The 12,125-nt window shown below is 42.9% G+C and overlaps 1 protein-coding gene across 3 annotated transcripts in view; it reads left to right on the top strand.

The window, feature by feature from the left end:
• The first annotated feature begins 2,693 nt into the window (after positions 1–2,693).
• IFT140 (intraflagellar transport 140) overlaps positions 2,694–12,125 on the top strand; it is a 91,117-nt gene continuing 81,685 nt past the window's right edge. For all 3 annotated transcript variants that reach the window (XM_076351221.1, XM_076351220.1, XM_076351219.1), the window contains exons 1-3: positions 2,694–2,774; positions 7,525–7,697; positions 8,960–9,181. In XM_076351221.1, coding sequence (XP_076207336.1) covers positions 7,551–7,697; positions 8,960–9,181 — 369 coding nt within the window. In that variant the 5' untranslated portion in view covers positions 2,694–2,774; positions 7,525–7,550. The remainder of the gene's footprint in view (positions 2,775–7,524; positions 7,698–8,959; positions 9,182–12,125) is intronic.

Raw genomic sequence — 12,125 nt, 5'->3', positions numbered from 1 at the left:
CAATGCAGAACTGTCCAGCAGAAGCACAAAGTTAGTACTTCTGTTTTATGTTGAGGTGTTTTTAATTTTGCATCTAATGTGTGTGATCATTACACTAATTATAATGTGAAAATACTTTTCCAAAGATCTTAGATGTAAAAGCCGCCAACGTAGTGGATGTTGTCCTATATTTTCCTTTTAGATTACTTTGAAGCTACTACATTTCATTCATAACTCATTTGTTCTTAAAAGGCTCTTAAGTTGTTTAATCTGGCAAATGATAATGGATGGTCTTTGTGTTACTAAAGCCGTTCTTTCCCATTCAGGTAAGAGGATTTAAACCGAAGGTCAGACTTCTATTGTTAATCCTCTATGGCTTACTAAATAGGAAGCACCTAATCATGCAACGTTTTGTTTTTTTTTTTTCCCCTCTCGGCATCTGAGGTCAAGCCCTTAGAAGAAGGGATGAAATGCACTGTGTGTGACTACACGACTGAAGCCTGTTCTTTGCCTGTCCTGGGACTTGAGGGACTCAGAGCTGTTAGGCGTCTTTTATGAGCGCAGTACTCGGGAGGGAAGGTCTTGGGATCCTAGGATGCTCTCTTCATTTGTCTATTTAGGATATAAATCCTTTACAGCAGGGCTTCTCTGTTGAATATTGGAGGGCAGGGAACTTTAATTTCCAGCTAAGCCTGCACAAGTAGGGATATGTAGTTTAGTTACTGGGCAAAATTTTGTGTAACGTTGAACCAGGCGATTATGAAAGCTGTAAAAAATGGTCCCTTGAGCAGAAACAGTGGGTGGGGTTTTTTTAGATGATTTTTATTCCAGTCCAGAAAGGGATGATAGACTAGACGATTGCTTGAGGCTCCTACTGGCCATGTATTTCTGACTTGATTGTACTATGTAGTTGCAATAGTTTCCTCATTAGCCTGGTTGTCTGAGAAGACAAGGCATCTGCACGCATGGTCTGCTCAAATGTTCAACTTCAAGTCTGATGATCTCAAAAATACTATGGGCACAAACAGTGAGAAGTCAGCTGGGCAGAGCCAAGAAATGAATTACTGACTCTACTTCGGGAGTGGCACCTGAGTAAGCTAATGGTGTTATTACATGTCCGAGAATCCACCAAGAAGAGGTGCCATAAGTGACTTTGTTAGAGCTGATGCCTTGTAAGGGAGAAGATAATTAAAGCATGAGATAAAAAGCTACAGGAAACAGGGCTTTAAGTTCTGCTGCTCAGAAAACAGTTTGTTCTCAAGGGGGTTGCTGAGCTTGTAGCAACCTAAGGTCTAAAGCCGGTGTTTTGCCTCCCTACCTAAAGCCTATCTTTAAGTTCTGGAAGAGACACGGCATGTTTTAATGCAGTCTGCCTCCCAGCTAGTACTTTTTCCTACTTGGTAACAAAACTGACCTCTTTTTTTGTCAGAAGCGTCCCAGTAAATGCTGTAAACTTGAAAAACAGTGTGAAACACCATATAAATTATACAACATGTTACACATGGCCGGAGTCAACATGTTAGCGCATGCAGAAACTGTTGGTCACAGCTGTACTAGAGCTGTGGCTTCTTTTCATCTGTTTCTGTGGAAGTGTTGTGACTTCAGAGGAATCACAAATGATTGTGGTGTTCACAGCGGTATGAGGATTGGATCTTGAACTGTCTCTTTTGAATGCGTGGCGTAAACCTGGTTGTTACGGCTGAATGCAGGCCCAGCACCGACGAGGACTGGGGATGGAGCTGGGCTGTCCCTGGCCTGGGCCATGCCTGCTGCACCCAGCGTTGCTGGAGGAGAGGAGGGGCGGTGTGTGAGGGCAGCGGCAGAGAGGCTTTGTGGGGCTATCTTCATTTAGATGTTACTAGAAAAACTTGGCCACTATCTTAAAAAGTTACCAAATCACTTTTCCCACAAAAGCTCTGAAAGAGCTAATGAGCTGTGGGCTGTATAATCACATACGGTTATGATATGCGTTTATATTTCAGTAGGTTTCAGTTGGATTAGGCTCTGTTGCAGCGGGCGTCTAATCCGCGTTCAGGGACCTGAAGAGTTCGTGGTCGGATCTTGATTCCCAGGAAGCCGGGGAGCCGCACAGTCCATCGTCTGTGTTAGAAGTTGTTCCTCGCGGGTTAGTTCACAAAGTCCTGAAGACGGCTGCTGATGCTCGGAAGCTGCCTGTTAGGCTTTGGGGTCTCGCCAGCCGGAGCCCCGAGAGCGGGTGTCCGAGCGTGGAGGTGGTTCCCTGCCCGGAGGCGTTGGCTGGTTTCCCCGCCCGGAGGCAGGGTGGTGGTTCGGGGCGCTGGGCCCGCCGCCCAGTCCGGGGAAGGGGCAGCCCTCCTTCGGTAGCGTGTTTGGGGTGACGGCTGAGGGGGCTGGCGCCCGGCCGGTCCCCCGGCCCCGCGCGGGGCAGAGGCGCTTCCAGCCCCTCCGACCACCGCTTCCAGGCGCCGTTCGGGGGGGCGAAGGAGAGCCAGCCCGGAGCGGTTGCCGCTCGCTTCGGGAGGAGGGCGGGCCGCGCCGCCCCGCTCCCGGCGGGACGCTCAGTGCCGGCCCGGCCCTGACCTGCCGGCGGGGGACCGCGGGGCACCGCGGCCGAACGCGCCCGGCTCCTGCCGCGCTCGGCACTTCCCGTCTCTCTCCGGTGTGCCGGCGGGCCGCTTCGGTTGTTTCCGTGACTCTTCGGCTCCAGGTCGGGAGTTTCCGTGCTGCGGGCTCTCCCCGTTGTCAGGGGTAACGCAAAGCATCTCGGAGCGAGTGCGGCCTTCGGCGCCGGGACCGCGCTCCGGGGCTGCCGGCAGGTAAGAGCGGCGGGGGGCGCTGGCCCGCTGGGGTCGGCCCGAGCGAAGGCGCCGGGAGCCCTCAGCGGCTTGGCCGGCTTCTTCTCGGTCGCTCTGGGCCCGGCCTGCGGGAGCGGGGTCGGTCGCGGTCAGCCTGAGGCTCCGGGGCGGCCGGGCCGCCGCCTGCGGGCTCCCCGAGCTCGGGCGGGCGGCGGGAGCGGCCGGGTCTGCCGGCGCGCCCGCGGAGCGCGAACGTGGCGGGCGGGACCCGCGCGTTTGCCGAGCCGGGAGCAGTCGCTCCTGGCGGGCTGCGGCGGGTGCAGAAGCCCGTTGTTGTTTTGTGCTGGGGAACGGCGATTACAGCTCGGCCGAGGGGACCCACGCAGGTTTCGGCCCCCGCGAGGCGCTGTCCCACGGGCAGAGGAGTTGCTCGAGAAGCGGGCTGGGCTCGTCCCTGTGCGTGTTTTCTCACTCCGTCTCCCTCGGTGCGGGTTCGGGATTTAGTCAGATTTTTACTATTTACTCTTTCTGTTTTGCTGGTCAGAGGAAATAGTATTTAGTCATTAGCCATCTTTCTGTAGCGTAACTCAATTTTGTATTCTAATTTTTTTCTGGGGCTAGCTATTTTAAACATTTTAAAATTTAAAAAACTAGCATTTCTTATAGGTAGGGATTATAAGAAAAAACTGTGCTTTTGCATAGGTACCTGTCAAGTCTTGTCAGGGGAAACATCACGGCAACGCATACCGAAAACTCATTTTATGAACGTGCTTGGTGATGGGTTTTCTGGTAAGCTTGTGGCCGGTAGCAGTTCCACAAGTATAGCGAACCTAATCGTAATCAGCCTCCCTTAGATGCTAAATGTGCTGACAATGTTGTCATACAGAGCATAAAAGTAACTTTTTAAGAATTGTCACCAAAGACAGAATAGCATAATTAATTTTTTTTTTTTCCTGAATGTGGACGATTGCCTTTTGAAATATGTGCGTGTATTCTGGCTCAGTACTGTCATTTGTAGCAATACGGATCTTTAGGTTACCTACCTAAAGCCCAGAAAATTCAAACCAAACAAATAAAAGCTATTTGGTTTGTAATTTTTTTTAATACTCTGCCAACTTGTAAGTAATGAATTGAGAGGTTTGTCTGGAGCAAAATCACCCTGTATCAAAGGATAATCTTCCCCTACTCATAAAATTACTGACTCCTTGTGAAATCTTATGCATGTCTGTGTTGGTGGGTGCAGACAAACACAGTCCTTTCCCATGCTCTGAGATGATGGCCAGTTATCGGTCTGCATTGGTCCCTGTATTGGTGATGTATGAAATAAGGCTTGATTTCCCCAAAGGACCTGATATCCCGAGCACGGGGCCACATTAGTATGCATGTATGATGTCTGGACTAGACCTGGCTTGTGTCTGGCCAGTTAAGAACAGGGGCAGAGAATGACCTTGAACCTCTCTTAACTTTTCTCTGTGGGCAGACATTAATGTCATGTCTAACGTTCGCCTGTGTGAACCTCATGAAGTTCAACAAGGGCGAGTGCAAGGTCCTGCACCTGGGTCAGGGCAATCCCCAGTATCAGTACAGGCTGGGGGATGAATGGATTGAGAGCAGCCCTGCCGAGAAGGAATTGAGGGTACTGGTGGGTGAAAAATTGGACGTGAGCCAGCAATGTGTGCTCGCAGCCCAGAAAGCCAACCGTATCCTGGGCTGCATCAAAAGAAACGTGGCCAGCAGGTCGAGGGAGGGGATTCTGCCCCTCTGCTCCGCTCTGGTGAGACCCCACGTGGAGTGCTGCGTCCAGCTCTGGGGTCCCCAGTGCAAGAAAGACATGGACCTGTTGGAGCGGGTCCAGAGGAGGGACACGAGGATGATTAGAGGGATGAACACCTCTGCTGTGAGGACAGGCTGAGAGAGTTGGGGTTGTTCAGCCTGGAGAAGAGAAGGCTTCAGGGAGACCTTCTTGCGGCCTTTCAATACTTAAAGGGGGCTTAGAAAGATGGAGAGAGACTTCTTACCAGGGCCCATACTGACAGGACGAAGGGTAACGGTTTTAAACTGTAAGAGAGTAGGTTTATTTTGGGCATAAGGAAGAAATTTTTTATGCTGAGGGTGGTGAAGCACTGGCACAGGTTGCCCAGAGGGGTGGTAGATGCCCCATCCCTGGAAGTGTTCAAGCTTAGGTTGGACGGGGCTTTGAGCAACCTGATCTAATGAATTATGTCCCTGTGCATGACAGGGGGGTTGGACTAGATGATCTTTAAAGGTCCCTTCCAACCCAAACCATTCTGTGATTCTATGAACTCTCATTGTTTTTATGAAGTGCTTGTGGGTTGTTTCAAAAGTGTCCATCATGTGTATCTAATCTGATTATTGAGATCCAAAGTCTGGACTTGGTCATGTTCTATTCCAATCCTCAAAGTGGTTCACTTTTTCAGAAATTCTTGTCTTTTAGACCTTGAAAAAAATAGAACGTGCAGTGCCAAATCATTTGTAGAGGTAGTGCTACTCGGTTTTCATTTTTTTTCTTTGAAGGCTTTTTTTGAAGAATTATCTGTCAAAGCTACAGGGTGTAAGTACATGAGCTTGAAGCAACAGTGAACGTGTGAATAATGAATTCCCAAGATTACAACAAGCAAATGAATGTTGGTTTAGTGATATTTTTTTTTTTTACACCACTGAATAATCCACTTATATCAGCAATTTATTTATCTGCATCTAGCAGTCTCCTGCACAATTTTCTATAGTTGTTGAGATGGTGAAAAGTATTTTATACTAGGGATTGCCCATAATTTACATGACAATATCACTAAATCTTGTTTTAGTAGGTGCTAGTCTGCCTTTTTAAATATATACAGTATTGATTGAAAAACTTTTTGCTGCCTATTAATGCTGAAAGGGATAGTTAGCTATAGCTATCCTAATTGGAACAGCTGACAGTCACCTGTAGCAAAGCAGACAAGGTGGCTTGATGTACCCATTAGTGAGCTGATCAAGAGACACAGTTTGTAAGCTTGAAAAACTTACTTTCTTCCCTCTCTGAAGGGGACTGAAATAACTGAATAATAATAAGTAATATTTATGACTACAGATGCAAGGAACACTTAACAGCAGAAAAAGGTGGCTCTAGAAAAGCCATTACGGCTGTGTGGTTTTGTGTGATAAAACCATTACTTCATACCAAATGTGCTTTTTTTTTCACGTAGGCATCTCAAATTTTAATTGAATCTGAAGTGAATTTCTCTATTAGTTCAAAGTTTGAGCCCATATAAAGCTTATATTCAAATATGGACTAAATTCTTCCCCTGTTAGAGTAAAATGAAACAGATGAAATAAGAATGAAAGTGGTAGAATGGGTACAGTATTTTGGAACAGAATTGGAGATTTAAGAAAACTATTAAAAAAACATGAAATAAAGATGAAAACTATTCCAATTTTTATTTGAATGGTTTGTTGGGGTTTTTTTTTGTGTGGCAATAAAACTAGACCTACATGCCACTATGGGAATGTGGAGGATTTTGAGGGAGTGTGGAGATAAAGGTGAATGGATCTTGTTGAAAGATCAAATTGCTTGTACAAGGCTAACTACACTTGTTTCTGTTTTGATGTTTGATAGTTCATGTTGTTCTTTGTAATATCAGAGGCAAGATACAGAACTACCAACTTAAAAATGTTACCCACCTTTCTAACCTGTCTAATCAAAGGGGCAGAATTTGATTTCATTTTTCTTTTTTTTTTTTTTGGGGGGGGGGGGGGGGGCAAAGACAGCCTTCTTAAAGCAAAATATTTATTTTAAGCACTGACAGAATATTTGAAGTAAAGAGACTTTAAAACAAGAGTCTGTTTATGTCCATTTTACATCCTGCATTAGCGCCCAGTTGGTGACAGGCAAATCTAACTGCTGTGCATATGTGTGCCTGCAGGTTCTGAACTCATGGTGTAGCTGCGCAGGAGAAAAAGTCTCTTCCCCTGAAATGTGAAGGGAATGTTAAGCCTTTCACAGTGTTTGGGTTTTTTGTTTTGTTTTTTTCACCAGGTCTTGGCATTATTTGCTAATAACTCTTGAGGTGTTTTTCTCCAGCTGTTTTTCTTTTGACACCAAGCCGGTAAGATCACACAGCACAAATCCCAAAGACCATCTCTGTATATATTAAAGATTATTAGTGACTTCCTCCATTTCTGACACACAACTCTGAAAAGAGCATTGCTTTCAGGTTCTTTTCCTTGGAACATCAGTGCTTATTGAGTATTTTCATTCAAATGTAGATAACAGTATAAGTTAAACTAATCTTGCGTAATTTCAACAGTACAAGCTCCAAAGTGGTGACAACTGTTAAAACTTGCTTTGAAAGCCCAGATATGGGACTTTACAACATAAAATCACTCTGTACATTAATTGACATCTTTGGATATGAAGTACTGGAAGTAGCTTTCTGGTAAATTCTGAGTTATTTTGGAGTCCTCTGAAATAAGCCAGCACAAGCCACTGGTGACAGATTGGTACTAGCCAATGCGCACTGTGAATCTACAGACTACAAGGCTCAGTATTCCTCTGTATTTTTTTAAAAATACCACTGTGACCTTTTTCATGTCTGTGTAGTGCGTATTAACAAGATGGTGCTGTAGCTTTATTTTTTCCCCATTCTTTAAGCATACTTGTTATTATAATAGTATATATATTATATATAATATAGCGCATATATTTAGAGTGTGTGTATATATATTACATACTTAAGCATACCTGTTAGAAATGTTTGTTTTCCTTGTACAGGTTTGCAGTCTGTGACAGCTTCTATTATGGCTGTGTATGTGGATCATCGAACAGAAGCTCCCGATTCAGTTGCCTCCCCTTCTCATATAGCATGGCACCCACTTCATCCACTCCTGGCAGTTGCTTCCATCAGCACGGCATCTGGGGGCTGTGTGGATATCTATCTGGAACAGGTGAATAATCAGCAACTTTGCTTTTGGGCTTGATACCATGTTGCTGGTTTGATACTTCACTTTTTTATATTTATATATATATATATATTTGCAGCCTTACTTATGCTCCTTGAATCCCTCTCCCTGGATTTTAATTACTATCCATGTCGCGTGCTATCTAGGGCATGTCAGATTCATCAACTACTGATTACATGTATTTTATAAAAAGGTCTTCATGAATTAAATTGATCTTCCATTGAAATTTAATTTTTACAGCCTTTCATTCTTGTTTGTGATGGTTACCGATTCGCTTTTTACTTCTCATAGTATGAGAATTTCAGTCTTAAAACTAAAATGGACACATGCTGCTTTTTTTTAAACTCTACATGAATAAAATGTACTAAGAAATGTAAATTAAAAAAAAAAAATCATTCCTCCACCTTGAGACTGAGCTGATTTGTTAGACTCAGCTTGTTCCATTTGAGTAGGTTGTTTCCTAGTATGGTTTCTGCCTGTAGACAGATATTTCCTTTGCATACTCTAAAGTTTACACAAGAGGCTTGCGTAGGACTTTGGTTTGCATAATTTTCAGGAAAAAAAGTGTGCTATTTAGGGAAATGGTACTACAGGCTATCTAGCAGCAGACGTACTGGAAACATTTAAGTCTGTTAATATGAGTAGCCTATAAAATGTATACTTTCCAAAGTGCATTATGAAAAATTGTCAACCAAATTTTACAAATGGAAAAATAAATACATAGAGAAGTTAAATGATTTGCCTGAAATATTATTGCAAACCATGCACAAAGGAGTGTCTACCTATAAGAGCTGTTTAAGCATTAGTTCATTCTGTGTCCTCAGTGAGCTGCTTCTTTTTCAAAAGTTGTGTGTTTTTTTTTTTTTTTTTACCTTGAAATGTGCTTGAAGCCTTCTTATCCTTCATACGGGAGTAAAAGCTTGATATTCAGTGAGAGCTGCTCATATACGCTGTGAGGGAAGAATAGCCTGGAAGAGCAGAGTGAGGCAGTCACTTAAGACTGCCATGCTTTCATTAGCAATTTTCAAGTGTATGTACTGCATGTTGTAGCACATTTTTATGCATGTGAAATAGCTGTAAGGAGAATTTGTGTAGCCACTTCATATCTCTTGCAGGAAACTCTATTACATGCCAGTCCTTTATCACAGAAGAACATCTTGTTGACTGGGAAGCGAATCTGAAGGTTTAGCTGCATCCTTGTACTGAGTTTCCATTGTACTGAGCTTGCACTTTATTTCCACTTGCAGGGAGAACATGTGTCCGATGCACATGTTGAGAGAAGCTTTCAGGTCGCATCACTTTCCTGGCACCCTTCCAGACCAATTCTCGCAGCAGGCTGGGAGACGGGAGAAGTTGTGGTACTTAACAAACAAGAAAAGGAGCACCACGCTGTACCTCCAAATCATAATGCCAAAATTACAGTCCTAAACTGGAGTACAAATGGTACCTGCCTTGTGTCTGGTGATAGGGTGAGTAGCTGAAATGCCAAATGTGTGTTTGATGTGGAACACGGTGTTGCAAGCCCTGTGATGGGAAGGAATAATGGAATGGATTGTTAGGGGAAGGGGTAGTTGCGGGGGAGATAATTTGTACCTAAAGCAAGGAAATTTAAAACTGTTAGGGAGTAAAATCAAATTGCAGTGTCTTAACTTCTACAGTACTCATTGCTGTTTTATCAATTTATCTTTAAATAAAAGTGTATCTAATCTCAGTATGTACTGAGCAGTAGATCAGGGTTTAAGACTATTTAATGGATGGGGTAATTGAGGCATAGACAATTTGAATTATTTGCTCCCGTCTATGCACGAATTTTGTGGCAGACTCAGCAATAAAGCCCAGAAGTTGAGAAACAAATTCCAGCTACAACATATTCATCCATAGTGAGTGCATAGCAATGCTCACTTAAGTACAAAACCCCCATGCTAATCTCTCTTGTTCTGTTTTTATTAATACTCTAAAAATGAGTCAAACTTATTGTATGGAAAATATGTTGTGGAAATACTTGAAATGTGATAGTCTTTATTTCTTGCTGAGCTGGTTGCCCTTTTATATAGTGAAATGAGAAACTAGCTATTGAATATTTAGTATTCAGGATTAAGTATTCATAGAAGATTCTGGTTTGCCAGTTCTTGAGTCAGCAAATGAAGAAGAAGAAAAAAAAAAAAGGTGTTTTTTTCTATATTTTCCCTGATATAAACTTGAGCTTGTCCAAGAATTTCAGTTCTGCTCTTTGAGAATTCTTACCTGTATGAGTCAGAGGAAAATACAATTTTAAATCATTGTTTGTAAAATTCTGTTGCTGCATTTGACAGAAATGCAGAAATTCAAAATTGAGTCAAAAATGAATTTATCCTCTTCTTTATTAGAAGAGAGAAAATGCTGTCCAGACAAAAGAAGGTGATGCACAGTGTAACTGAGGCCTTATTTATATGGAGGTAATATATTAATGTAGCCACAGCTTACATTAACCCTACATTTATGAACAAACTTTTTTCAAATTGATTTATTTGGTGTCAGATCACAGTAATGAAGTCATCTTAAAACAGATATAGCCATTCTTATAAGCAAATTTAACAATTTTATAGACTCATCCTAACTGCTCCTCTGATGAGAGTATTCATCAAAGTAGAATAGGCAGTGGTTTCAAGGAAATACCTTAACATGACGAAACAAAGCCTATGCATGTGTTGACATGAATGGTCTTCAGATTCGCGTAGTTTCAATTGCAGTAGTTGGAAAGACCAACCTCAATAGATGGAACAGCAGCACATTTGAACTCGGAAAAGTTCATTATTGCAAAATAGCTGTGTTACCCTTTGCAGACATTGAAACACACAGCTGAGCACAGTTCAAGGTACTCCCTGGTCAATGAAATGTGGGTCTTTAAAAACCTGCAGCTGTGTGTAGTGGCCAGCTTGAGCTAATCAGCCTTGCTAAGAGCCCAGGCTTGTTAGGCTGAGCACGCAGCTGGTTCAGCATCCTGTGGCTAGCTCCAGGATGGTGTCTCTGCCCGGTGGGTGGGCCCACTCATCCCTTGTGTTGCACGCTCAGTGTCATTGTACCATGGTCTGATGCGCAGCACAGGTATGTTTCATTTCCTATGTCTTTTCCAATAGGTTTTAAGTTTATTTTTAAAATGTTTCCCATGAAGGTTTCTATTCAGGTAACTTCCATTAGGTGAGTGTGGCCAGGATCATACTCTGCTCATATTAGAGGAATACCCTTAGAAAGAACATAACTATTTGGGCCCTGATTTGGTTTTTGTTTGATCTTCACTGGGACTTTATAACTGAGAGTGCTCAGCTGAGAACATTCAGTCATCATAAATCCTGAATTGCAAGAAAGTTATTTGAAAATAACTTCTTAAAGTTGGAATAGGGTGCTGTGAAAATCAGAAGCTCTTAATTTGTGTTTTAAGTAACAAATAACATAGATGACTTCCAGCTTTCGTTCATGCAAAAGAATCCTAAGGATCTAGGTGCTTTCTATAATGAAAGCCTATTTGTAAGGCAAATAGCCTTTATATCAAGAAGCTAAAGCTTTGGATTGTTAAGAATGATCGGGAAGATATGGGATACCTTAAGAGTAAATCTTATAGATGATAAGGTCATGTCCTTTGTCCTTTTCAAATACCATGTGAAAAGAGACCAGTTCTGTATCCTTTCTATAACCAGTCACACTTAGAAGAGGTAGTGAGCTTTTTTATTTCCAGTCTCGTGTTCCAAACTCAGAATTGAGTTTGCAACTAGGTTATCATCAAGAATGGGATGGAAAGGAGGTCAGCAGCTTTATAAAGCTGCAGGCTTTTCCTCCAGCTTATAAATGGTGCAGGTGTTCTTAGCTGGGATCCCTGGAATTTGGTGACATTTAAAGCTGAGGGAAAAGTGAGAGGAGGAGTCAACAGGACATGGACTTTCAGATCATGGGATCCTGTGATTTCCAGAGGTAACCAGCAAACATTGTACGAACTGCAAGTGGCCTCCTGGAGCAGGAGTAGAGCAGTTTCACAGATGCACAGCTGTGCCACATTCTTTAGGCTGTAAGAGACAGCATTGCACTTAATACGCAGTTTTGGGTGGTATAAATATTATCATCTTACTGCTGAAAAGAAGTTAGAACTTTGATTCTTGATACTTAGGAAAAAAAGCAGGAAATGTTACCTTGGAAGGCCTCAGCTGCATCTCGTGTGGCTTCTAGTTAGGATTGTGAAGAGTAAGTGTTTAGAATGTACCACTGCTACTAGTCTTTCACTTCTAGAAAGACTATACTCCATTGAAAACAATAAAGAAAAATAGAGGAAGTTATAATACCATTGTATTGTTATCTATCTTAATGAAATAAAATGAGATTGAACTTGATGTTGCAGATTGTTGCTGGTTTTTTCATGTACTGCTTACACAGAGGGCCTCCAAA

This window comes from Aptenodytes patagonicus, chromosome 13, assembly GCF_965638725.1.
Source record: "Aptenodytes patagonicus chromosome 13, bAptPat1.pri.cur, whole genome shotgun sequence".
Lineage (NCBI taxonomy): Eukaryota > Metazoa > Chordata > Aves > Sphenisciformes > Spheniscidae > Aptenodytes > Aptenodytes patagonicus.
Note: the sequence above shows the minus strand (reverse complement) of the source record. Positions and strands in the feature narration are given on the sequence as shown.